This window comes from Cannabis sativa, chromosome 6, assembly GCF_029168945.1.
Source record: "Cannabis sativa cultivar Pink pepper isolate KNU-18-1 chromosome 6, ASM2916894v1, whole genome shotgun sequence".
NCBI lineage: Eukaryota > Viridiplantae > Streptophyta > Magnoliopsida > Rosales > Cannabaceae > Cannabis > Cannabis sativa.
The window spans coordinates 10,974,147-10,999,546 of NC_083606.1; the positions used below are offsets into that span (position 1 = coordinate 10,974,147).

At 36.1% G+C, this 25,400-nt stretch overlaps 3 protein-coding genes across 3 annotated transcripts; 2 read left to right on the forward strand and 1 right to left on the reverse strand.

The window, feature by feature from the left end:
• Window positions 1–1,373: 1,373 nt before the first annotated feature.
• LOC115694791 (transmembrane 9 superfamily member 11) lies at window positions 1,374–4,121 on the reverse strand. Its single transcript, XM_030621885.2, has 2 exons — window positions 3,857–4,121; window positions 1,374–3,698 (listed from the first exon to the last, which is right to left on the reverse strand). The coding sequence occupies exon 2, from the start codon at window positions 3,662–3,664 to the stop codon at window positions 1,694–1,696; it is 1,971 nt and encodes a 656-aa protein (XP_030477745.1). The 5' UTR covers window positions 3,665–3,698; window positions 3,857–4,121; the 3' UTR covers window positions 1,374–1,693.
• Window positions 4,122–18,864: 14,743 nt separating this feature from the next.
• LOC133038763 (uncharacterized) lies at window positions 18,865–21,226 on the forward strand. Its single transcript, XM_061117051.1, has 3 exons — window positions 18,865–19,047; window positions 19,900–20,763; window positions 20,861–21,226. The coding sequence occupies exons 2-3, from the start codon at window positions 19,900–19,902 to the stop codon at window positions 21,224–21,226; spliced, it is 1,230 nt and encodes a 409-aa protein (XP_060973034.1). The 5' UTR covers window positions 18,865–19,047.
• Window positions 21,227–21,755: 529 nt separating this feature from the next.
• LOC115694980 (uncharacterized) lies at window positions 21,756–22,323 on the forward strand. Its single transcript, XM_030622084.2, has 3 exons — window positions 21,756–21,851; window positions 21,946–22,137; window positions 22,225–22,323. The coding sequence occupies exons 1-3, from the start codon at window positions 21,819–21,821 to the stop codon at window positions 22,321–22,323; spliced, it is 324 nt and encodes a 107-aa protein (XP_030477944.2). The 5' UTR covers window positions 21,756–21,818.
• Window positions 22,324–25,400: the final 3,077 nt, after the last annotated feature.

Genomic DNA, 25,400 nt, shown 5'->3' on the forward strand with positions numbered 1-25,400 from the left:
TTGAACTGGTGCTCTTTGGTAGACTTTCCAAAATCAGACTATCTTGTTTTGGTCACCAAAGTTAAAAATTGTTTTCTGTTTTTAAAAACTAATAGGGGTTCTTTAGCAAAAAAATTTAAAAACAGTTTTTTAAAAATTGAGTTTTAAAAAATTAGAAAACAGAAAACATCAAAATATACCCTGTTTGGCTGTGTTTTTTAGTTTTTAATTTTTAAAATTGTATTTTTGAAAGTAAGAATAGAAAATAATTTTTTGTCATTTTAAAAATTTAATAGTGTTTGGCACAAGTTTTTTAAAACTATTTTTAGATTTTTTTTCTTACTAAAAAAAATTAATATTTTAACACTATACCATGACATAAACCCATTTGGTTCCGGATCTAAGACCCGAGTATGTGAGCAAAAATGTAAAATATAATATGTTGGACAAAAAAAAAATTATATTTGAAAATTGAAAACTAACATTTTAATGTTTTCTAGTTTTTTAAAACTGTTTTTAAAAAATTTTGTCAAACGACCACTATTAATTTTTAAAAACTGTTTTCAGTTTTAAAAAACTCAAAACATTTTCTAAGTTTTGAAGCCAAACAACCTTGTTTTCCAATTTTCAAAAACAATTTTTTTTTCTGTCTAATATATTATATTTTATATTTTTGCTCACATACTCGGATCTTAGACCCAGAACCATATCCGAACCCGGATCCGGATAGCTCGGATCTTAGACCCAGAACCATATTCGAACCCGGACCCGGATAGGTTTATATCATGGTATGGTGTTAAAATATTCTATCTTTTTTAGTAAAAAAAAAATCTAAAAATAGTTTAAAAAATTTGTGCCAAACAACATTAAATTTATGACAAAAAACTATTTTCTATTCTCACTTTTAAAAACACAATTTTAAAAATTGAAAACATTGACAAATAGGCTCTAAATCTTCTTTTTCGAATTTGATTCAAAAAGTAATTTCCTTTCTTTTTTTTTCTGATGTTTCCCTCTCTCATGTTGCTAGAAACATGAATGTATTGGCTCATAATCTTGCAAAAAGAGCTTTAGGATTAGATAGAGAGGTTGTTTAGAATGGTTGTATTCCAAATTTAAGTATTATGTAACTTATGCTTATTGCCTATTTCAATGAAGTTACAATTTTCAAAAAAAAAAATTACAACACAATAGTAGTAGTTGTAGGTATAGTCTAATAATTTCATCTCAACTCTCAACTTCGAAACCCCTCTCCCAACATATTAAAATAAAAAAATAAAAAACACAACAAAATGGAGAACAAATCAAAATGCCATACATAAAAGAATGAAAGTGGTTTAAAAATGGACAAGATGACTAGCAAAATAATAATACCAGAAAAATAGCCTTTGGAGTGAAATCTTTAAAACAATAATAATAATCATTAAAAAGACTAGCAAAATACACATTAATGATATAACAGAAATAACATCTATAATCAACTAGAAAAGCCTCTTATGCACCTACAGAATGCAAATAACTCCAATTTCATATCTATAATATGCCATGAGGTTCATCTATTAAAGAATAACAAAACTGAACGAATCATTGTTATTAGTTATTACATTTCACTAAGTTCCCTACCAAATTTTAAAAATGAAGTAACACATAGTAGAACAACTCCTGTAAATTTCCTTTGCTTTCTCCTTTTCCAATCTTTGCTGGAATACATTCTTCAGTCAAGCTTCACTGAAGAGAACAAGTAGTGCACGAACCAGAACGAAGAAAGGAACCCAACTGTGCCGGTTGCAAGCATGATTGCTAGAACCATGAAGAGTGAGTATCCCAAGTAGAGAGTGGCAGACACAGGTCCACTCAAACTCTTCAGATCAAAGATAAGGTAGTTTACTGAGTACAAGAAAATGTATATGGCAACTGAACCAGAGGCAAAGAAGGACTTCCACCACCATTTCCAGTCCTCCACACAGAGGTGCATATAGGTCAGAACAAGAGAAACCTCAGCACATACAACGACAAGGAGGATCATAACAATGAAGAGAAACCCGAAAACGTAGTAGACACGCCCCATCCAAATGCTAGACATGATGAAAAAGAGCTCAATGAAGAGGGTGCCAAAGGGAAGTGTGCCAGCACCAAGAACTAACAGCCAAGATGGGTATTTCTGTGGTGGGATTTCCCTAGGAATTTGATTGGTTCTAACTGGGAACTCGATATGAGGAGCCTTGGCTCCAAAGTACCCACCAACAAGTGTAAGGGGAACCGAAATGCAGAACCAGAGCAAAAGCAAAATGACAAACAAGGAAAATGGAATGGCTCCGGTGCTGTGACTACCCCATAATAGGAAATTTAGAGTAGTCAGAATCAAGAAGGCAATTCCAGGGAAGAAACAAGCAGCTCTCCATGAGACTGAAACCCATCCCTTGGAATCTCCACAGCCAATTGTCCTCCACAGGCGAACTGCAACATATCCAGCTACAATGCCAAGAATCATATAGAAAAATAGCATACCTGTGATGAGTGTCCCTCGAGAAGCAGGCGACATGAATCCAAGAGCAGCAAACAAAATGGTGACCACTGCCATCCCAAGAATCTGAACTCCATCACCAACCATTATACACAGGAGAGCTGGATGACTTGGGGCACGGAAAACATCCCCTACAACAAGCTTCCAACCAGACAACTCCTCATTCATCTGAGCTTGAGCCTCCTTGTCGAGCTCCTCATAGCGGGTAAGATCCCGCCGAACAGTCCTCAAAAGGATTACAAGGACAATACCAGCAAGGAAAGTGATAACCATCAGGGAATTGAGGATGGAGAACCAATGAACCTTGGATCCCTCCATTTTCAAATAAGCATCCCAACGTGAAGGCCACTTTATGTCACTCTTCTCAAATTCGACCTCATAGGTGAAAACAATGGGCTGCCCTTCCTTAACCGGAACAGACACAGAGGTTGGATCACATTTAATGGGAGATGGGTATTTTTCATAGATCTTCAAGTTCTTCACTGAATCAGCATTATGCATAATACTGCAAGGAATGACCTCAAATCCTACAACCATGTACCCAGGCACTTCATCTCCTTTCGCTATCGTTGGGATAACCTCTGCTGCATCACCAGTACCCATCACACGTGCCATATTGGCATCCTCATACTCATGAACAAGAACCTTAAACTTCAAATGGTTAAAGATATAGTATGAGTCCTTGACCTTAACTCCAACAGGGTAACCAGTCCACCGCAAGGTGTAACCTTCTTTCTGGGTATACCTAATGGCAGGCAAGTTGTCAAGGATCAAGTTAACCTGGTACATCTCATCGATCCTCTTGGTCAAGATCTTAAAGTGATCAGGCGACAATGCCTCAGATTTGCATAGAAAGATATCCGATTCGTTTTTGTACATCTTGAATTTATAAGGCGAGTTCTCAATCCGATCTCCCATGAGAAGCTCACCGAGATTCTCAGCACTATCCTTAACACCCTCCGGAGGCTTACAGAAGGGTAAACTATAGTAACTGAACGGCATTTCGGTATCGATTGAGGTCAGAGAATTCACTTTCACATTCAAGTAATCTCCATCAACATACTTATGGGGATAACTACCAGGGAGGTAAAACCCATGACCCAAATTAAAAATCAAGCAAATGACCAAAACCCAGATCCTAAATCGATCAAAAAACTCCATTTTTCCAATTTCTCACGGCGAATTTGCGTCAGATCTGAGAAACCCAGATCAGAAAATGAGTACAAAAGCCAAATAAAATAACAAATTTCTATCTATGTTTTGAATTCAAATACGAAATTCGAAACATCACAACAACTATATCACTAAAGATCCATAACAACACAAAGCAAAAAGTTAAAGAACGAAACTTACCTGTATAAAGATATAATTCATCTAAAGCGTAAGGCAACAAAAGTTCAGTTCACCAGCCGAGAGATCTCCCAGCTCTGAAAATCTGAGAGAAACAAGACTCACGAGCTCTAGAGAGAGAGAGAGAGAGAGAGAGTGAGAAATGAGATTCGAGGGGCACAAGAAAGAGTGTTATATACGGTTGGTTTTTCGATAGCGAATGAGCCACACCGACGATGTGTCCTGCCTTTTTTTTTTTTCAAAAATAATCACATTTATTTCTTAAAATGCCATAAATGTAGTTCTAATTTCCAAAAATGTCACGTTCTTTTTTTTAATTTATAAATTTAATTCGATGTATATTCTTAAATAATTTTATGTTTATTATAATAAGTTGATACGTTGTCGTTTAGTTAAGTTGGCTAAATTATATCGATGCAACCAAAATTCAACGTTGTCGTTACGCTATTGGCACCGCTTTGCTCCCTTACTCACAAGTCACAACGAGAACCCCGCCCTAAAAAAAAATTATATAAGTAATTAATAATTATTTATTTGTTTTGTTATATATTTTAACAAAAAAAATTAATTATTTTTTTGTTTTTTGGTTTTTTGATAGCATTTTTGTTTATTTTTTGAAGGAATGTATAATATTGACATATTGTTACCTAAAAAAAAATTGGATTTCGCTAGAAAAGATTCTCATATATAAAAATTCTAAATTTTTCAGCAAAAAAAAAAATAAGAAACTTCTAAATTAACTACAGTGTTAAAATCAGTTTTTTTTTTTTTTTTTTTTGTGAGAAAATTCAATGTTATTATAAATTAGAAGTCATTTACAACAACAGAGAATATAGGATAGGGAACTTCTCCTATCCAACAAATGTCATCATCCAACCCTAAAGAGAATTTAGCTAGACCATGTGCTGCTTGATTAGCAGAGCGTTTTACATGGGTAACTAAAACTTGAGGGAAAAAGGACAAAAGACAACGAACATCCATAATCAGATCAGAAAAACAAGATAAATCCTGAGAAACAAATGATAAAGCATTAGAGACTCGCAAAGCATCCGTTTCAATATGAGTGACAGCAAATCTATTCTGCGAAGCCCAATTAAGTGCATGGAAAAGTGCCTTTGCTTCCATTTCGTCTGATCTAAAACTTCCTTGTACAACTTTTGAATAAGCTGCAACAACAAAACCATTGTGATCTCTTATGATAGCACCAATGCCCAGTTTTTTCTGATCCACATTTGTAGCAGCATCTACATTCAATTTAAAACAATTATTTGGTGGAGGCTGCCATTTTGGAGCTTGCTGAACCGTGTGAGGAATGGGAGTAGCAGATGGTTGGTTGCTGTCGACAGTAGCAGGTGAAGGCACCTGCTTTGCTCTGGAAAAATCTTCATGGAAACGGACTGCATAGTTCACTATAGCAGCAGGCTGTCTAGGAGAACCACCATGAACCACTTTATTTCTATCAGTCCATATGCCCCACATTATACATAGCAGTAACTCAAAGTCTTGCTGGTTTAAAATGGTAGATAAAGAAAGTAAATAATCACCATTAAACATGTTTTGAGCCTTAGAAAGATCAAGCTGAAACTTAGAAGCTTTCCATATGACTCTAGCATGTTTACAACCGAAGAGAGCATGTCCGATTGATTCCCAATTCGAGGCACAAAGAGAACATTCAGCAGAGGTTAAAACTTTTTTCTTGAATAATGCAGCAGCTGTTGGAAGTATGTTATGAAGCACTTTCCAAGCAAAAATTCTGATCTTAGGAGGCAACACTAGTTTCCAAAAAAATTTCCACCAATCACTATGATTATTAGAAGCAGACGAGCAAAGTTGTTCCTCCAAAGAAGTTGCTAGGTGAAAACCCGATTGCACCGTGTAAGATCCATTAGAGGTGTAGTGCCAAATTAACCGATCCATGTCAGCAAAGTAACTTAGTGGAATAGTTAGAATACGATCTGAGTCAATTGGTTGAAAAAATCTATTCAGCATACTTACATTCCACACTCGATCCTCTGTGATAAAGCTAGACACTGGTAAAGAGTTGGATCCCAAATAACTGACTGGCTTAAATTCATTGAAACCCGGAATCCATGGATCTAACTTACTGTCTATATGATTTCCATTCCCAACCTTATACCTCAATCCTTTTACCAACAGCTCCTTTCCCCAACAGATACTTTGCCAAGTCAATGATGGTGAGTGGCCAATATTAGCATCTAGAAAGGTACTATTGGAAAAATATCTATGCTTGAGAAGTCTACTCAAAAGAGAATCTGGCATATCAAAAATCCTCCATGCTTGCTTAGCAAGAAGCGCTTGATTAAAATGAACAAAAGAACGAAACCCCATACCACCTTCATATTTCGATTTACATAGGGATTTCCATCTTTTCCAATGAATTTTGGTACCATTTTGATTGCTACCCCACCAAAAATTAGCCATCATACTCTCTAATTGATTGCAAAATTTCTTTGTGAGCCTGAAACAACTCATTGCATATGTAGGAATAGATTGCACAACAGCTTTTAATAACACTTCTTTCCCTCCTACTGAAAAAATTTTTTCATTCCAAGAATTAAGGAGTTTCCAAACCTTTTCTTTGATGTTGCTGAAGAGCTCAATCTTGTCTCGACCAGAATAGGAAGGCAAACCCAAGTATCGCTCGTGGCACTCAGTTATTGGCATTTGCAAGGTCTGAGAGAAAAAATTCTGGGCAGCTTGAGAGGTGTTTGGCGAGAAAGACATAACAGACTTGTCATTGTTTAAAACTTGACCCGATGCTTTGTTGTATGTGTCAAGTGTTCTCTTAATGGACCTGGCAGATTGTTCATTTGATTGACAAAAAAGCAAACTATCATCTGCAAATAGCAAGTGTGAGACTGAAGGAGAGTTCCTTGTCAATCTAAGACCGGTTAACAAACCAGCATGTTCTTCGGATTGCAATAATCTTGAAAGGCCCTCAGAACATATGAGAAACAAGTATGGGGAAAGTGGATCACCTTGACGTAAACCCCGAGAAGGATTCACTTGACCTACAACTTCACCATTTAGTGAGAATGAAAAGGAGCTTGTAGTGATACATCTCATGATCAATGATGTCCATACAGAGTTAAAACCCATTTTAAGCATAATGGCCTCAAGATATTTCCATTCAACCCTATCAAAAGCTTTACTCATGTCTAACTTAAGAGCTGAAAAACCAATTCTTCCTTGTGTCTTGTGACGAATATGATGAATAAGTTCAAAGGCAATTAAAATGTTATCTGTGATTAATCTGTTAGAGAGAAAAGCTGATTGCGTTTCAGAGATAACATAAGGTAATACCTTCTTGAACCGGATGACGATAGTCTTGGAGATAAGTTTATATATAACATTACATAAACTTATAGGGCGATAATCCGTCATTGAACTCGGGTTAGACACTTTAGGAATCAAAGTGATGATAGACTTATTCAGTTCAGTCATATCCAGTCCTTCATTAAGAACCCCAAGTACCAGATTAGATACAGAAGTGCCTACAATATTCCAATAATGTTGGTAAAACATTGCAGACATTCCATCACAACCTGGACTCTTGTCAGGACTCATAGACTTTAGAGCATCATACACTTCGTTACTAGTAAAAGGCTGAATTAGAGATTGATTCATTTCATGTGTAATAGTAGTTGGAACAGCATTTAGGACTTCTTGTAGAGATGCATGATCAACACTATCTGAAGAAAACAAATCATCATAATAAGCACAAATGGTTTGAGTCAAATCTGCCTTTGAAGTTACTGTTGTGCCTTGAGAGTTGACAAGAGATTTGATGGAATTTTTGGATTTCCTGGAAGTGGCATGAGCATGGAAGAATTTAGTGTTCTGGTCACCACATTGTAACCAAACAACTCTTGACTTTTGATGCCAGTATTGTTCCTCTTGTTCAAGCAAATCATCCAAAATTGATTCAGACTTTTGCAACTCCAACATGTCTCGGTTGTTCCTTACTGCTGCATTATTCAGCCTTGCCACCTGGTTTTGTGCCTCAGAAATTTGTTTTTTGAAGTTTCCAAACTTAGACACATGCCACTTTTGTAATGCTTCAGTACAGGAGCTTAAATTGTGCATAAAAAGATCTACACCACCTCTCTGATCCGAAGACCAGTGCTCACGTATTATTGCAGCAGACTCAGGTTGATCCAACCAGATTTTTTCAAAACGAAATCTGGTTTTTCTTGCTGGTGTTGACTGAGTTGAAGAGATGTACAGCACATTAACCGCGATTGCACGATGATCTGAAGAAAAATAATCCAAATGGGATGTTATCATAGGTTGAAAAGTGGTATTCCAAACATCATTTGTGAAACACCAATCCAAGCGTTCCTTAATGGCATTGATATTACGTCTTCCCTTTGTCCAAGTGAAAGGATTCCCTTCATAAGGAAGCTCAGAAAAACAACAAAAGTCCAACACCTCACGGAAGTCTTCCATTTGTTTTTCATTCCTCAACCCTCCCCCATGTTTATTTTGATTGGAAAGAATTTCATTAAAATCCCCAATGACCATCCATGGAAGTAAGGGAGCAACATCTTTAAGTCTTTTTAAGAGTGTCCAGGTGAGATGTCTATTGTGAACTGCAGGAGCACCATAAAAAGCTGAAAAGTGCCATTTAGGACCATTTGCAACAGCCATGTAACCATCAAACACATTTGAATTATAATATTGTAAGGTTACATCTACATCATCATTCCATAGTAACATAAGACCACCACTTAAACCTACTCTAGGGACTTCAAGTCCATTATTGAAATGTAAAAGAGTACGAAAACGGGAAATAGAATTACTTGCTAATTTAGTTTCCATAATAAAAAGTACAGCGGGGGTTTGCTCTTTTACAAGCAAACGTAATTTGCGGATAGCACTCGGGTTCCCCAATCCACGAGCATTCCAACTTATGAACTTCATGGCTGATTGCGGGACTGGAAACCAGTCTCCGCTGAATTGTCAAAGACACCAACAGAATCCATTTTGTCCATAGAAACTTGATGGTGCGAAACATCTTCATCTGACAAGGAAGAAGCTGATGTAGTTGTTGGATTTGCCCTGCATCTCTTTAGTGTTTGCCGAAGTGAAGGACCATCGCTTTGCCTCTTAGATTGCGCATTTGGATTGACATTCTCCTGGCCAATAGAAGAAGTAGCAGCCATAACTGAAGAAAAAGTGGATAAGGCCATTGAAGAGGGAATCGGGAGGGATGGTTTGGTGGTGTGAGAAACAGGATCAACCAATTTTGTAGAGGGAGGGTAGGTGGCATAAAAGTTATTGATGTTAGGAGCAGATGCCATTGGAGTGTATACCCCTGAAAGATCAGAATAATCATCTAAGTTGCTACTGGTATGAGATGTAGCAGGCTGGTAAGAGACTGTTTTAACACAAGTGGCAGGAATGATTGAAGATTGGTCAAGATGAGATGGTGCAAAGGTGATAGGGTGATGTAGTTGGTTCACGTTTTGGGTTAAGACAGGAGGAACATGTGTAGGTGGCGTAGGAGTAATGATGTTAGGATTATGAGCAACATCTCCATTAGTAACTGCAACATTACAATGAGAAGATTCACCAAAGAACAACTTTCTTGGCTGAGGCATTCCTCTATGTTCCAGTTGAGGAATGGCCGTGATAAAACTTTTCTTGGCGAGCCTTGTCAACAAAGGCCACGCATTCCCTTTTGAAAAATCCGTGCGATAGCGATCATAACCGGAAGAAGGAAGTGCAGAACCTTTGATAAAAGGTTGATACTCAAGGTCAGGTTCCACACCACTGTCTAGTTTTTCAAGGTAAATAAGGCATTTATGGTATGGGTGACCAATAATTCCACACTCCATACAATACTCGGGGAGTCGTTCATACCGAAAATCCACCCAAAACTTGTCTCTAACATTGGATAATGAAATCATTCGTCCCCTCTTTAAAGGCTTGGAAACATCCATTTTAACTCTCACCCTCATGAAAGGACCCCAACCTTCATTTAAAGAGTCCTCAAAAACATCAAGAAACTCTCCAATTATATTCCCAAGTGCTATAGCCAGAGACTTAGTTTTGCTAAGAAAGGGTAAACGATAGATCTGTACCCAAAAAGGAGTAAATTTAAGATCTTCAGAAGTGAAGTTTTCGCCAACGTCTGGTGAGTGCAACACAATGTGGTGATTTTGGAAGTGGAAAGGCTCACGATCGAGGACCCTAATCTTATCTCCTTCACAGCCGAATGTCAACAAAAACATATCAGAGGATTCAGAAAGTTTGACAGGGAACCTTCCATCCCAGTGTTCAGCCATTTGGTTCTGCAAAGTAGAAAGCCATACTTTCTTCTTGGTGAGGACTTTAGCATACAACACCAGTTCAGTGGAGTTAGCAGGTGGAACAAAATCAGTAACTTGGAATTCGAACACAGATTCTTCATCATCAGTCAGTGTTATCTTTGTTTTCATCTTATTAGTCAGAGGATCCATTGATGAAGTTGAGATTACAGGGTATAATAAACGATTAAGAACAACAGGATAGTTTAAGAACTGACAATAAAAATTCAGTAACTGCTAGAAATCACAGGAAAGGGATAAGAACATAGGGAATAACTGTAAAACCATGAAGGACTTGTAACTGCCTTAGAGCACAAAGATAGGCAGACGCTCATTTTAGTTATATATTTTATTTTGTTAGTTTTTTTATTTTTTAATAAAAATCATAATGTCTATTAATTAATAAATTCGTTCAAAATAATAGAACGCACTTCAGAGGAACAATCATCCAACTGAAGCACACGACCTGTAGGGAAACAATAGTCTCTTGCCAAGCAATGAGTCAACTTATTTGCAGATCGTTTTACAAAACACAAATAGTGAAGGCATAAAATACCGCTCTGAATCGCTTGGACACACACCAAGCTATCTGTTTCCAACATGACTCTATCCCACGAATGAGTTGCAATCCAACTCAATGCTTCTTTAATGCCTATTATCTCAGAAATTTCGGGTTGAACACATCCAATCTTCCCCTTCTTGAATGCTTCTACCATAGCACCGTGATGATTCTGAGCTACACAACTCATGCCAAAAGACAAGACTCGAACCAGAAAAAACTAAAAGAAAAATACTAAAAAACCATGTCAAAAGATAAGACTAATGGAAAAACTAAATTAGTTTCAACACATAAATACGATCACAACATTAAAATTAATTAAGGAATGAACTCCTTATAATTCTAACCCCATAAAAACATTAATTTGAATTAAACTAATCATAGTAAATTAATAAATGAAAACAAAAATCTGAAACGGAGGACGTCGTTGAGCCGAACCGAACCACTCTCAAACGACTACTCTTGAACCCCTCACTTTTTGTTTGTTTTTCTAATTATGGTGTTTACTTAATACTTTTTAGGGTTTTTTTATTTATACATTTTAAAATAATTTTTTTTGTATTTTTACGGAATTTCACATAAAAAATTTTATAACAACTAACGGAGCAACTTAATTCGCAACCAAAATCCGTATAGCAACCTACATAAAAATTACTAGAGCAACCCAAACTGTAAATTAAAAAAAAATAAAAAATAGTATATAAGGTAATTCTCCTACTTTTTATTTATAACTTTATAAGTTATATAGTTTATTGATTTAGATAAATAAATAAAATATGTTTACAATTTTTTTCACGGTTACTAAATAGAAGAAAAGTATTATATTATTTTTTATAACTATGATAGTTACATTTTTTTTTATATATCAGGTTACTAAATTAATTATAATTAATTATTTTTTTAAAATAATTAAATTTTAATTTAAATATTGAACAATAACCTTTTTAGCAATTAATGTTTATAAATAATTTATTTTTATATTTTTAACCGTTAAACCATTTAACTATAATATTTATAGTAAAATTTTATTTCTTTTACAAAAATTAGACTTTCACCTAAGGCGGGGCTAGGACCTAATTACTAGGGGGCCAAGCGGCAAACTATCAATTTTTTTTTTTTAAAAAAATAAATCTATAGTGCACTTCTTAAAAGACTATTTCAGTTCACCCCTATCTATTTTAACATTTATGAGAGCTTTTTAGTCTATTTTTTTTATGATCGTATATGTTATAATATTTTAAGATCACTTATAAATTTTCAGAGATTTCTGAATAGTTTATAGTGCAAAAATAAAGTTTGAATAGTTGATTACCATACTTAAAAAAATAGTCGCGAGTGTAATATTATATTTGAAACTTATTTTTGACATTATATATTATTCTGAATCTTTTGAAAATTTACATGTAATTCTATAAAAAAAAATACAACGTACATAATTATGAAATAAAAATTGGATTAAAAAGCTTTTCTAAATGAAATAACCGATAAAAAAATGGATCAAAATGACTGTATTAAAAGATGTGCAATATAATTAACTAATATTTTTAGTAACATGTAATACATATAAAAATATTTTTTATAATATACATACCCCCAAAAAGGTTGTTCTAGTACACTTCTCTCTGTTTCAACATCCAAAATAATTTTTTAGTCAATTTTATTTTCATGATCGTATACGTTTGTAATTATTTAGGACCACCAGTTGATTGTTTTTTTTAAAAAAAAATGCAGTGCCAAAAATAAAATATAAATATTTTGTTTCAGTCATTATTATTTTTTTAAGTAAATACCATTTTGAACCCTGTGTTTTACAAAATTTATCGATTAGACTCTTTGTTTTGTTAAATTACAATATAGACCCTGTAAATGAGCATTTCATCAAAAAAGCTATAAGGTTCAAGGGTTATATATTTTATTATCCATCTCACAATACTAGAATTGTGGAATTAAGAATTAACTTGATCAGTGGGAGCGATCGATCTAGGAACCTAATTTCTAGAAAAGATCATTTATTTTCTCAAACTTACACCTCAAGTATTAGATTAATTATGATTCACAACAACATTTAATTTTAATGGTTATTGAGAATCCATAATTAATCATTATAAATCCACAATTCATTAATAAAATTCTAATAAGTTATGTTATTTAGTAATTACTTACAATTTCTAAACAACATGCATATTAAACTATTTGCTCTTTTAGAGTTTGTTGGTCCATCCTTAAGATGATTTATTAGAATAATAAGATCAATATTTTCTAGTGATTACATTATGTACAATAAGAATTCAACTATAATATTAATTTGAGACACAAATTAAACATTGGAATGCACAGAATTGAAATTATGGTACAATATATCATGAATGAAAAAATGATTATATTAAAGAGCAATGAAATCTATCTTTAGTAAAGTTGTCTAATGGGGTGGAGAACATTCATTAAGCATAGATTTTTCACCAATAAATAATTATTAGGCAACATTGAGAAACATAAAGATATAAAAGAATATTCATTGCTAAAAAGTTCAGTTTGAACTACGAATCAACAACAAATAAGATTTACATTCTCACTTGTCTTTATAGATTCTGATATAATAACCTTGACATTTGTTGTTTGTTTCAATTCATTAATTAATTTCAAACAGTGTACTAGAGGAAAAGGTACACAGACTACCATAAAAATATTCCTCTAATAGTGGTGAACATATGCAAGCTTAAAGTGTCTACCTATAGATTAAAATAAATTTCTCACAATTGGTATTTCATCTTGTCATCTTTTCTTTTAGTTTTGAAAAGAGTTATGAATTAATTATATACCAGAAGGTCAATGGTAGCAATATTTGTTTTATATATAGACAATATATTACTTGCAAATAATAATAATAAAATTTCTATATAAGGTGAAATAATTGATATCTCAAATTATTATTTTGAGATAATGAACATAAATAATATATATAATTTTAATTAATTAGAGAGTAGCCACAACATCTCTGATTAAATAAAATTATGTATTATTCATCTCATGTTATTTTAATCTTTAAGTGTGATAAATTCAACTCAAACCAGCATCTGAAAATAATTTGGAATGAGAATAAATTAAGAACATTCATTTGCTTCTTGCATTGCATTTGTTTCAGGATCGTTAAGATACTAAAAATTATATTCATACATATTTTGCTAAGATGAATTGACCATCTAGAAATATAGTTAATTAATTAGATTCTAACATACTTCAGTGGTTACATTGATTCACGTAGATCAATATTTAATTGTGTCCTTAAGATTACCAATAAGTTGTATTGTGGAGAGTCTTAATTGTAATTTCCATTATAAAAGTCAGATTCATTTGTTTCAGGATCGTTAAGTAGTGAAATACTGTTAGAAATTTATATGTATGAAATGAAGCATATATATTATTGTATAAAGTGCAGAATTAATAAAACATATATCCACTATAACTAAAGGATCGAAATACCTCCAGCCATTAATTCTTCGAGCTTTATTCCTACACAAACTTTGATCTGCGAAGGAAACTAATTGATGTGGGTAATCGGGCTTCCAAGCTCTCTCTACTCTCTTTAGATGGATTTACTGTTATCACAGAATGAGTAGTGAACTCAGGGACCGAGACCCTATATTTATATAGGAGAGACATTTCATCAAAGTCTCTGCCACAATTAATAGTTAGAATATTTTAACAATTAATTCAGAAAATTAAATCAGGAAATCAAATATTTGATAAATCGTAATCTGACCACATATAGAATATTAATGAATTAATTGCGTCCAGATTCAATGAATATAAAATATTCATTTATCTTAAATTAATTCATTGATTCTATTCTTAAAATAGAAATTAATACCCGATACTTTTTTTTTGAGGAAAAATACTTGTTATTATTAAACAAATAGTGAATCGTTTACAATAACAGAGTAAATAGGCGGAAGAATAATCTCCAACCAAGAACAAGCCTCATCCAACCCTAATGCAAATTTAGCAAGACCGTGTGCCGCTTTATTTTCCAAATGTTAAATATGTGAAACAATTACATTAGGGAAAAAGGATAAGAGACTATTAACATCCACTAATAAATCTGAAAAAGAAGAATTTGGATTGAAGGGAGCTTTTAAAGCGTTTGCCACCATAAACGCATCTGTCTCAATTTGCATAATTGGGAATTGATGTTGAACAGTCTAATTGAGACTATGAAAAAGTGCTTTGGCCTCCATTTCGTGTGATTTAAAATTGTCTACAATCAACATTGACAGGGCAGCCACAACAAAACTATTTTCATCTCGCAGAACAGCTCCCACACCAGTAATTTTTGTTGAGGAGTCAACAGCCGCATCAACATTGAGTTTGTGGGCGCCATGTGTTGGTGGAGACCACGGAATTGGAGCCAGTGTTGCAGTAGAATTATCCTGCTGGTGTGATGTTGCTGGTGCAGTCACAGTAGCAGCAGTGGGTTTCCGTTGGGCAGCTTGGAAGTTCTGTATGAACACAGAGGCAAAAATGGATAAGTCCTGAGCTGTTCTTGCTTTGCCGCCATGAACCACCTTGTTTTGTTCAGTCCAAATAGCCCAAAGTGTACAAAAGATGTGTTCCATCTCTAACTTGGTGTAAATAGTTGAGAGATGTAATAAGTAATCACCATTTCGTATTGATGTACACTTTTGCCAATCAAACTTGAAATTTTGAACTCTCCAAACTGCCTTAGCATACTTGCAGCTAAATAGAGCATGTCCCATTGATTCCCAAGCTTGTTTACAAATGGAACATGTGGAATCGGTAATGATCTTTCTACGCACAAGTGAAGTAGCAACCGGTAGAGCATCGTGAATGACCCGCCAAGCAAAAATCTTAACTTTTTGAGGAATTTGGAGGGACCAAAAGAACTTCCACCATGACAAGGATGAGGAAGAGCTGGAGCTGTGATCTTCTTCTTCAAGTGAGGTTGCAAGGTGATAGCCACTCTGAACTGTGTATGTGCATGTATTGTGGTGAAGCCATATAAGCTTGTCTGTTGTACTAAAGTAGATCAAAGGGATGGTGAGTATTTTGTCAACATCAAGAGGGCAAAATACTTGCTGCAATAAAGGAACATCCCACTCCCTTTCATCAGTTATAAGATTTGATACCACAGCATTTTGGGGTCCAATCTATCTTGTTGGAAGGAAAGATGTATAACCAGGAATCCAAGGGTCATAACCACATTTGACAGAACGACCCTCACCAATTTTCCATCGCAATCCTTTGGTCAAAAGATCACGACCCCACTTAATACCTTGCCAAGTTAACGAAGGAGAATGACCCATACTTGTTTCAAAGAACGAGTTATGTGGAAAGTATCTGCTTTTGAGTAATTGGCTGAGGAGTGAATCAGGATTTTCAACTAGACGCCACACTTATTTAGCTATTAAGGCTTGATTAAAGTTGATGAAAGACCGAAACCCCATTCCACCCTCACCCTTTGTTTTGCATAGCAAATTCTACGAGCGCCAATGGATTTTAGACCCATTTGCATTTATTCCCCACCAAAAATTAGTCATCATACTCTCAAGTTGGTTGCAAAAGTAACCCGGTAGTGGCATAAGTTGGGATAGATTGAACAACAGCCTTGAGAAGGACTTCACGACTTCCAGCTGAGAAAATCTTTTCACTCCAAGAGTGCATGAGTTTCCAAATTCGTTCCTTAATGTTACTGAAAAGCTCTTTATTGTCTCTACCCGAATAGGAGGGTAGGCCAAGGTAACGTTCATGACACTCACAGATTGGCATGGAAAGGTGTTAATAGCATTTCTCTAATACCCAATACTTAATTGTAGTGCCTTTTAGTATTTTTTTTTTTTAAATCAATAGCATTTCTCTATTCAATAGTTACATATTTGCAGACATGGGATTGTACGCAGTCTACTGCTACCGGATTCGATTTGTTCTCGGCGCTGTTCCTTTAATCTATCATTTTGAATTTTTTGTTGTTGAAGTGTTTGCTTTACTTTATGGTCTCCAACTTCGTCTTCAAATACATTATCGTCATGTGAAGATATTCTCATGTCAAGATATTTTCGAATTATCTTTGTCTTGTGCAAAGTGTAGATTGTAAAGAACAAGTTTTTTTTTTTAAATTTAGTATTGTACTCCATAATACTTTTTGTGTGTGGAATTCTTTTTTTTATTATTATTACATTATCTCATTATAAGCGAACCAATAATGTTAATGTTTGTTTTTCATCAAAAAAAAAAAAAAAATGTTAATGTTTGTTTACTTGCTCAAAAAAAAAAAAAATAGTTTTCTTGATGTGCGTCTTTTGTTCTAATAGTTTTCTTGGTTACGTGATTAAAAAAAATATACATATTTGCACTTCATTGACTTTGAATTAAATGGGGTGGAATGCAACCTGACTTAATGTGCGCACACACTGTCCCAATCCCCAATACTCTCAAAAGAGATAGTCACGTATAACATGCATTATGCCGTTAATTTTGTATTTGTAGAGATTTTTTTTTTTTTTTTAAAAGAAAAAACTGTACTTTTTTATTATTTATTTTTAAAAAAGCTATGTTCATATGTAACATGTAAACTATTTATTTATGAAAAATTTATAAAATAGTCTAAAAATTTTATAAAAATATATCATACAAAAATTTTAATTTGTATTTTTTGAATTTTTTTATTTACAATTTTTTTTTAAAAAAATAATTGATTGTTTTAAAATTTATTTATAGTTGTATTTTTTTTTATTTAAGCGTTTATATATTGCAATTATATTTTACTTGGGACTCGAACCCAGGACCTTCAAGACACACACCCACCTATGGTCACTTGATTGAGTTAGCCTTGGTTTATATAGTTGTATGAGATTTTTTTTTTGTTATTTTACTATTGATTTATAATTATCGTGGGGTTGATTTCACGTTGTTATTTAATTATTTTTTTTTTTTTTACTTTTTGCTGAACAAAGTATATTTTTGTAATTTTAAAATTTTACAAGAGTATTTTTGTAAATAAAAATTTTAAGCTGTAAAATTATAAATAAAATATAAAAAGAAGATATTTTTAAAAATTTCACCTTATTAATTTATTTTGAGTGTGAACTTGATAAATACGAAGCTCCTAATTTCTAAATTTGAGTAAGGGTAAAAGATTAAGCTAGGTTGTAAAAAAAATTGTTAGAAGAGTACTTTCTATCTCTTTTCTTTTTCCTGAAATAGTCTTTCTATCTATTTAAAAAAAATAGAGTATTTTATATATTTATATACAAAATTAATGTAAAATATCATTTTCAAAAAAAAAAAAGTAATGTGAGATATTGTATTCACCTTTCTACGTTACAAGAAAGCCATATTGGTCTTTTAAAAACACACCATCTCAATACATTTTGGACTGTAAAAAGAAAAATCAAAGTTCAAAAGGAAATTTTACCATTAAAAGGAAATAAAAATTTTACCACATAATAATACACTAAAATGGCATGATATCATGTTATTGGAGATAGCCTATGACAATGTTTAGAAAATAAAAGGGTAGTACAGCAATGATATTATTTAAATGTAGATTAATAGTTGCAAAATATATATATATATATATATATGATTCTTTTTTTTAGTATAAACGAAATAAAATTATGATTTTTTTAATTATTATTCTTTATGATACTAGAAATGATGGAGGCCTAGAGAAAAATAATTGGAACACACTTAAATTATATATTTCTAATAATATGTAATTAATTTTAAGTATACGGTTCCATTTATAAATATAGATGCCTAGATGGTTATTGCACATTACTTGTGTAATACATGTAAACAATTTATGTATGGGAAATTTCAATTTTTGACCCTAATAAAATACCCCATTTCAAAATATATACCCTCCACTAATTTATACAAATTAATTCCACTATTACTCATTTGTACCCAAAATACCCCTCAAATTTAATTTTCCTATTCACACTCTCTTTCCGTCTTTCCCTCTCTTTCACTCTCTCTCTCTCTCTCTGTCGTTCCATCTCTCTCTCTGTCGTTCCCTATCCCTCTTCGACATCGACCCAGTCCCAACAACACCCCACCACAACCAGTGAGCACCACGAACCACGACCCAGTGACCACCACGAACCACCACGACCAGTGACCAGTGAGCACCACCACGACCCAGTGACCACCACGAACCACCACGAACCACCACGGACCACCACAAAACGTCGCCACCACCACCACCCGTGATCGTCGACACCGAACAGAGGCCATCGCCACCACGAGCAGTACCCGTCGCCACCACCACCCGTGATCATTAAAAGGTAATGTTTATTTTTGAGAAAAAAATACATTTTCATAGATTTGGATGCCAATTATTGCATGTTGTTGAGATTAGTGGATTTTGTGTAGCTTTTGTGATCTTTAGGTTGTAGATTGTAGTGTTTCAATGAAATCTGTGTAAATTACAGGGTTGTCGATGACATGTCGATAGGTTGTCGATAGGATGTCGATAGATTGAGTGTCTGTTTGAATTTTGCTGTAATTTGTATGTCGATAGGATATCGCTTGTATGTCGATAGGATGTCGACTGGTAGTTTAAGTGTATTTCTGCCCTATATTGTCGACGACTTGTCGACAGTATGTCGATGGTATGTCGATTAAATTAACTTGTTGATTGTTAGATTGTATTGTCGACTGAATGTCGACAGTATGTCGATATATTGTGTAATTGTTATTTGATTGAATTGTCGACTGAATGTCGACAGGATGTCGATATTTTGTCGACATGAAAGTATTTTGTCTGCTTTTGATAATGTCGACATAATGTCGACGGTATGTCGACATAATGTCGACATAATGTTGATTGTTAGGTTGTATTGTCGACTGAATGTCGACAGTATGTCGATATATTGTGTAATTGTTATTTGATTGAATTGTCGACTGAATGTCGACAGGATGTCGATATTTTGTCGACATGAAAGTATTTTGTCTGCTTTTGATAATGTCGACATAATGTCGACGGTATGTCGACATAATCTCGACATGTTTGTTTTGAAATTTTTGTGTGCTTACTGTTAGATAATGTCGACTGAATATCGACATGATGTCGATGTTATGTCGACCATTTTAAATTTTTTTGGCAGCTTTATTTATTTGTTTTTTTGTTTTTTCAGATGGCTCCCAGACTCATTATTCCAGCCACCGAGCATTTTACTGGCCGCGTCACATATAGGGGCACTGGAGTGTTTGCAAAAATCAAAGCTCGGTTTGAGGAGTTCAACCTTAATAACACGGCGAATGAAAGCCGTTTCGGGAACTTCTGGAATGCCGTTCCCTTGACATTCTCCTCGGTGTTATTTCACCAGTTGATGCTCCACAAAATGAAAGTGGATGCTCAGGAGGAGTTGAGGATGAGGTTTTATGTTGGTCGGAAGGAGGTCCGATTCGGGGTGCTGGAGTTTGCACTCATTACGGGTTTGGACTTCTCCTCGGGGCCAACAGAAGAGGAGAAGGCTGCGCAGGTTGCGCGCTCGGGGTCAGACCGATTGATCAACAGATATTTCAACCGGTCTGATAGTGTGAAGACAGAAGCACTCCAACTTCAGTTCACAAACTGCCAGAACCCGGAAGACTTGTACAAGCTCGGCTTGTGCTTGTTTGTGGAGTCAGTGCTTCTGGGCCGCGAGGCAAACGCGCTGATCACGCCTCACATACTTAGATATGTGGAAGACCTCGAGTTCTTCTTCCGGATTCCTTGGGGGAAGCACTCATTCGCAAGACTCATGCACTCGCTTCAGAAAGACATGTTGAAACAGAAGGCCAACTACGAGAAGAAGCTGAGTTCGGATGTTCAGCACGAGTGCAAATACACAGCATATGGCTTCGCACCTGCAGTACAATATTGGGCGTACGAGGCTATTTTGGAGGTTGGGAAGAGGTATGGCACGAACCACGGGATTCGGTTCCCCAGGATGCTTAGCTGGACAAGCAAAGGCGATATTGGGAAGAAAGACGTCAGCGCATTATTTTCTAGACGGGTATGATTTTCACTTATGTTCAGAATAATTATTTAACATAAATGCTTGTAATAAATGCTAACTGGTTTTATTTTGATATTTTTTAAACCATAAACAGAATCTGGAAGTGGTGAAGGGGCTACTTCCACGGACAGAGGAGGAGGCATTTGTGAGGACAATATCTTACGATGGTGTGGAGAACCTGGTTGATGATGTTGTGGATGACACAGAGGCTGAGGCAGGTAGTCAGGTACCAGAGACTCAGGTCCCAGACACTCAGGAAAGAAACACTCAGGTACCAATTTTTGGAACTTTTTTTTTATGTCTTTATTTTTTATTGTTTTTGTTTTGTGATATTTGTTACATTGTGGAATTATCGTATGCTTACCGTATTTTTTTGATATATATTTTTTCAGGCCACTGGTTCAGAACCTCAGCCCAGTGCACCATCTTCATCAGGCGTTCGGGGTGCCGAGTACACTGATTTAGTGGCTCGGTTGGATAGGATCGAGGCTGACACTCAGGGTCTGTATGCTGCTCATGTCGAGCTGAAGAAGGCATACGAGACCAGCCATGTAGAGCTGAAGGGTGGTCAATACGTAATTATGGAGCAGCTCAGACACATATTGGCCATGTTGAATCGTCCGCCAACGACAGCTTCAGCACCGGAGGCCCCAGCAGATCCATCTACCCCACCGCCAGCTGCTTCACCCCCAGTAGAAGAGGATGAGGTCTTCCCCGACGATTACGATCCTTATGAGGGAGCTCCAGCGACTCCGATCGAGGCACAACCTCTTATTTATGTACATGACACCGAGTCGCAGGGTGAGATTCTGTCCATAGAGGCACAACCTGCAGTGGTTAAGAGTCGGAAGAGGAAGAGAAAGCCTCCTGTATGGTTCGGTGACTATACGGAGATGAAGAGGAGACATAGGCCATCTTCGACTTTTGATCCCCTGGAGCCACCGGATGAGAAATTGTTAACCACTTTCCGAAAGTGGTGTGTCGGACTCATTCCGAACCACCGACTTCGGGATTTGAGAAGTGGTGATTACGGTCCAGGATTCTTTTGGATAATGCTCACACCAAAGGAATGGCTTACAGATGACGTAAGTAAAGTATTTTATAATATTACTTCACTTTACAACTTTATGTGCAATTAATATATTTTTTTGTCTAACTGACATTTCCCTTTATATGCAGCATATAGATGCAGCAATGCATATGCTGAGGAGGCGACGCACCGACTATCCACTGACATTTCCTCAGAAGGGTATCATTCTCTCCACATTCGTGACCGCCATGATCAGCAGTGCATGGACGAGCCACAAGGGTCCGAGGAAAAACTTTAAATGGGAGGATTATATCCTGGACTACTGCACAGGGGCTCATAAGGTATTGTTTTAGTAAGATTTTAAATGTTAATTGTTTGGGAAGATTATTATGGTTTGTTAATTGTTTCGTTGTTCTCTGTAATTACAGTCCCAAGTCTTTGAGAGATGGAGGGGTAACGAGTTTATTTACTTCGTTCTGAACCTTCCCACGGCAAGGCACCGGGTCACGGTTGAAGTCGACATGTAGCCGTAGAAAATTAATGTCTACGACCGTGATTCCGGCGTACGTCATTGGACCGCCTTGGAACCCATCCCGAAGGTTTGGGCGGAACCGCCGCCCTCGCTAATCCTTGCAACCGGGAATTTCCACATAACAACCGGATCATGGCGTTAGCTAACCGTGACATCACGGTGCTTCCAAAAATGCACGCGACTCGAGCCAATCACGACTTAGTTCCGAAGTCGCAAACTGTGCACATAGCGATAAAAAAGTACTATAGTATTAAAATATGTTTTACGTTAGACTGACTTTACATTTTATTTTGCATTTAGTGGTGATTGTGGCGTGTATTGCATTGAGTATGTGGAGCATCTCATGATGCAGCGTGGATTGACCGATGTGACGCTAGACCGGATAGCTATGTTTCGTCAACGGTGGTGTGTCGATTTATTTTACCAAAATGTCGGCTGATTATATGTGTAATTATTGAGACATTGTATATTTTGTGTAATTAACATTACAGTTATGTATATATAGATTTTCTTTTCGTTCAAATTTTGATAATTATTCGTGGTTTCAAATATAAAATATCAACATTATTCAACAAAAATAACTATTAAACCTAAAAATAATTAAAATATTTGAAAAATATTCAACCTCAACAAAAATAACTATGACAAAATATGCATCATTACAATATATCAAATTTCCCAACGAATACGTACAAGACGCCTCAGATGCGGGCTTTGCATGTTGCTCTGTTGTGGCCTGAACTGCCACGGCCGGCAGCTTTCGTGGTACAGAACCTTTTTTATCACCAGACGGGAAACGGTTCTCCCGTTTTCTTCCAGCGTTGCTTTTTCTTGGACGACCTACAGGCTTCTTTTTCACAGGTACCCCAACTTTCATATTCTTGATGTGTTCTAGGAGAACCCAATCATCCTCGTCACCAGCAAGATTGATGGTATCATCGTAAATCTTCCTCCACGTTTCTTTTGAATAATAAGGTGAGCAAAGCGTGTACACACTTGTGTTCGTTTTCAATGCCGCGGCACATGCATGAAGGCAAGGGAGTTTCAATAACGTGAACACGCCGCAGGTGCATGTTCTTTCAACTAGATTCACATCACCACCTCTTTCACCGTTAGGTCCCCTACCAACGTTATACAAATTGGCTCCATTTCGTTGGACGCGCCTGTACCTTGCATTTTCATGAATTTTTGCCAAGTTTTTTTCGAAGAGCGTGGCCAAAGGGGTGGCACATTTGTCAGCATTTTCGAGGCGATCAGCGAACCACAATTGGAGTGTGAACCTGATAAATTCAACCAAAGTAGTTATTGGATATTTCCTGAACTATTCTGTGACACTATTGAAGCTTTCAGCAGCGTTGCTCGTCATGATGTTGTATCTATCGCCCAAACAATAAGGGTGAGCCCACTTCTCAAACCCTATACTCTCCACATATGTAGTAATGGCCGGATTCATCTTTCTAAGCTTCTCGAACTCTCTATCGCATTCAGTCTTCGACCATGCGTAAGCAACATTATATATTTGGTTGTGAAAAGCATCAGTCTTGAATTTGGCGTTCACGTTCATAACAATGTGGTGATAGCATGCACAGTGGACTGCTTCGGGAAAAACGAGTTCAACAGCATGATCAATGCTTTGATGCCTATCTGACACAAACACTAAGTTCTCAACCACGCCAATTGCTACCCTCAACTTCTGTAAGAAATACGTCCAGGAGTCGTTATTCTCACTGTCAACGATACCATAAGCAACCGGCAACAATTGGTTGTTCGCATCGTATGCCACAAAGAACTAACATTATACCGCCGTACTTCGTCTTCAAGAAGGTGCCATCGATACTCAAAACAGGACGACAAAAAGAAAAGCCCCTTCTACATGCACCGAGTGATATAAAACAGTACTTGAACCGTTCATCCTCTAAGTACAAGTCAGTAATGGTACCTGGATTCTTCTGTTCCAGCATGTACAAGTACCCAGGAAGCTTCATGTATGAAAACTCAGGCGTACCCCTAGCATACGTAAGTCCCATCTCCCTGCACCTCTACGCCTTCACATAACTCATACTGATACCGTAGTTGTCAAACATGTCCCTCTGTATGTCTTTAGCCTTGTACTTAGTTCCGTCTTGGGTGTACTTCCCCTTAATAAGGTGGCCAACTACCCATGGTGCTGCTTGACGGTGATCTGAACGTCTCGCATTCAAGTTACATGTGTGTTCATTGTGAAATACAGTGACCTCAAAGTTGTCAGAATGCATCTTCTTCCTCCCCCTCAATCTCCATTTACAATCTGGAGCCTTGCATGTAACGTACAACACATCAGGGGATGACTTCTTCACCATCCACTCGAAATTGTTATTAAGTGCAAACCTACCCACAACTTGTCTCAGTTCTTCCTTGTTTTCATAAAAATTACCAAGCTCTATCACCCCTGCTTCCTTACTTTGTAAACAAGTAGTTAGCTCATGATTTTCCATTATATCTTCCTTTGTCCACATGGGAGCTTTGAACTTGGTACAAACTTCAAAAGAGGAGAAAGTTGAGAACGTTGCATGACGAGCATGTTCTTCGCCCGCCTGGTCGACTACTGCTAGTTCCAGGTGTAGTGCGATTTTCACTACGAGGTTGTCGTTCTCGCTGTGTACCTTGGTTACTCGGTACACACTCTAACCTCAACAATGGTCCCGCTACGGGTTCATCGACTTCTAAATCATGCTCATCGTCCATATTCAAATCTACAATAGGATCGTTATTGTAGAAGGGTGTATCGAACTCTTCAAACTGATGAAATCCTGTCGCTTCTTGTTCTTGCCCTACATTGGTCGGAACATCAAAATTGGTCGGAACCTCTAAATTGGCCGGAACCTCCTCATTCACACCAATCCCAACATCTATTTCGGGAACGCAAGACCCTACCACACTCCGAGGGAGAGGATTAGTAGGCGGCGTAGGCTCCGAATTCCCAACTTTTCTCACCTTGGTCACGAATAATGGCATAAACTCTGTATTTGACATTGTTGCCCTCATCTCTAAAAACGTTCTCAGTTGGCGTTCTCTCTTAATAACCTCTGGCGC

Bases quoted from the DNA above. Each gene is read 5' to 3' on its own strand.
- LOC115694980 (XM_030622084.2), top strand. From the start codon at position 21,819: ATGCTCACACCAAAGGAATGGCTTACAGATGAC. The intron at 21,852-21,945 runs GTAAGTAAAGTA...CTTTATATGCAG, and splicing joins AGGAATGGCTTACAGATGAC to CATATAGATGCAGCAATGCA. The intron at 22,138-22,224 runs GTATTGTTTTAG...CTGTAATTACAG, and splicing joins ACTGCACAGGGGCTCATAAG to TCCCAAGTCTTTGAGAGATG.
- LOC133038763 (XM_061117051.1), top strand. From the start codon at position 19,900: ATGGCTCCCAGACTCATTATTCCAGCCACCGAGCATTTTACTGGCCGC. The intron at 20,764-20,860 runs GTATGATTTTCA...AACCATAAACAG, and splicing joins GCGCATTATTTTCTAGACGG to AATCTGGAAGTGGTGAAGGG.
- LOC115694791 (XM_030621885.2), bottom strand. From the start codon at position 3,664: ATGGAGTTTTTTGATCGATTTAGGATCTGGGTTTTGGTCATTTGCTTG.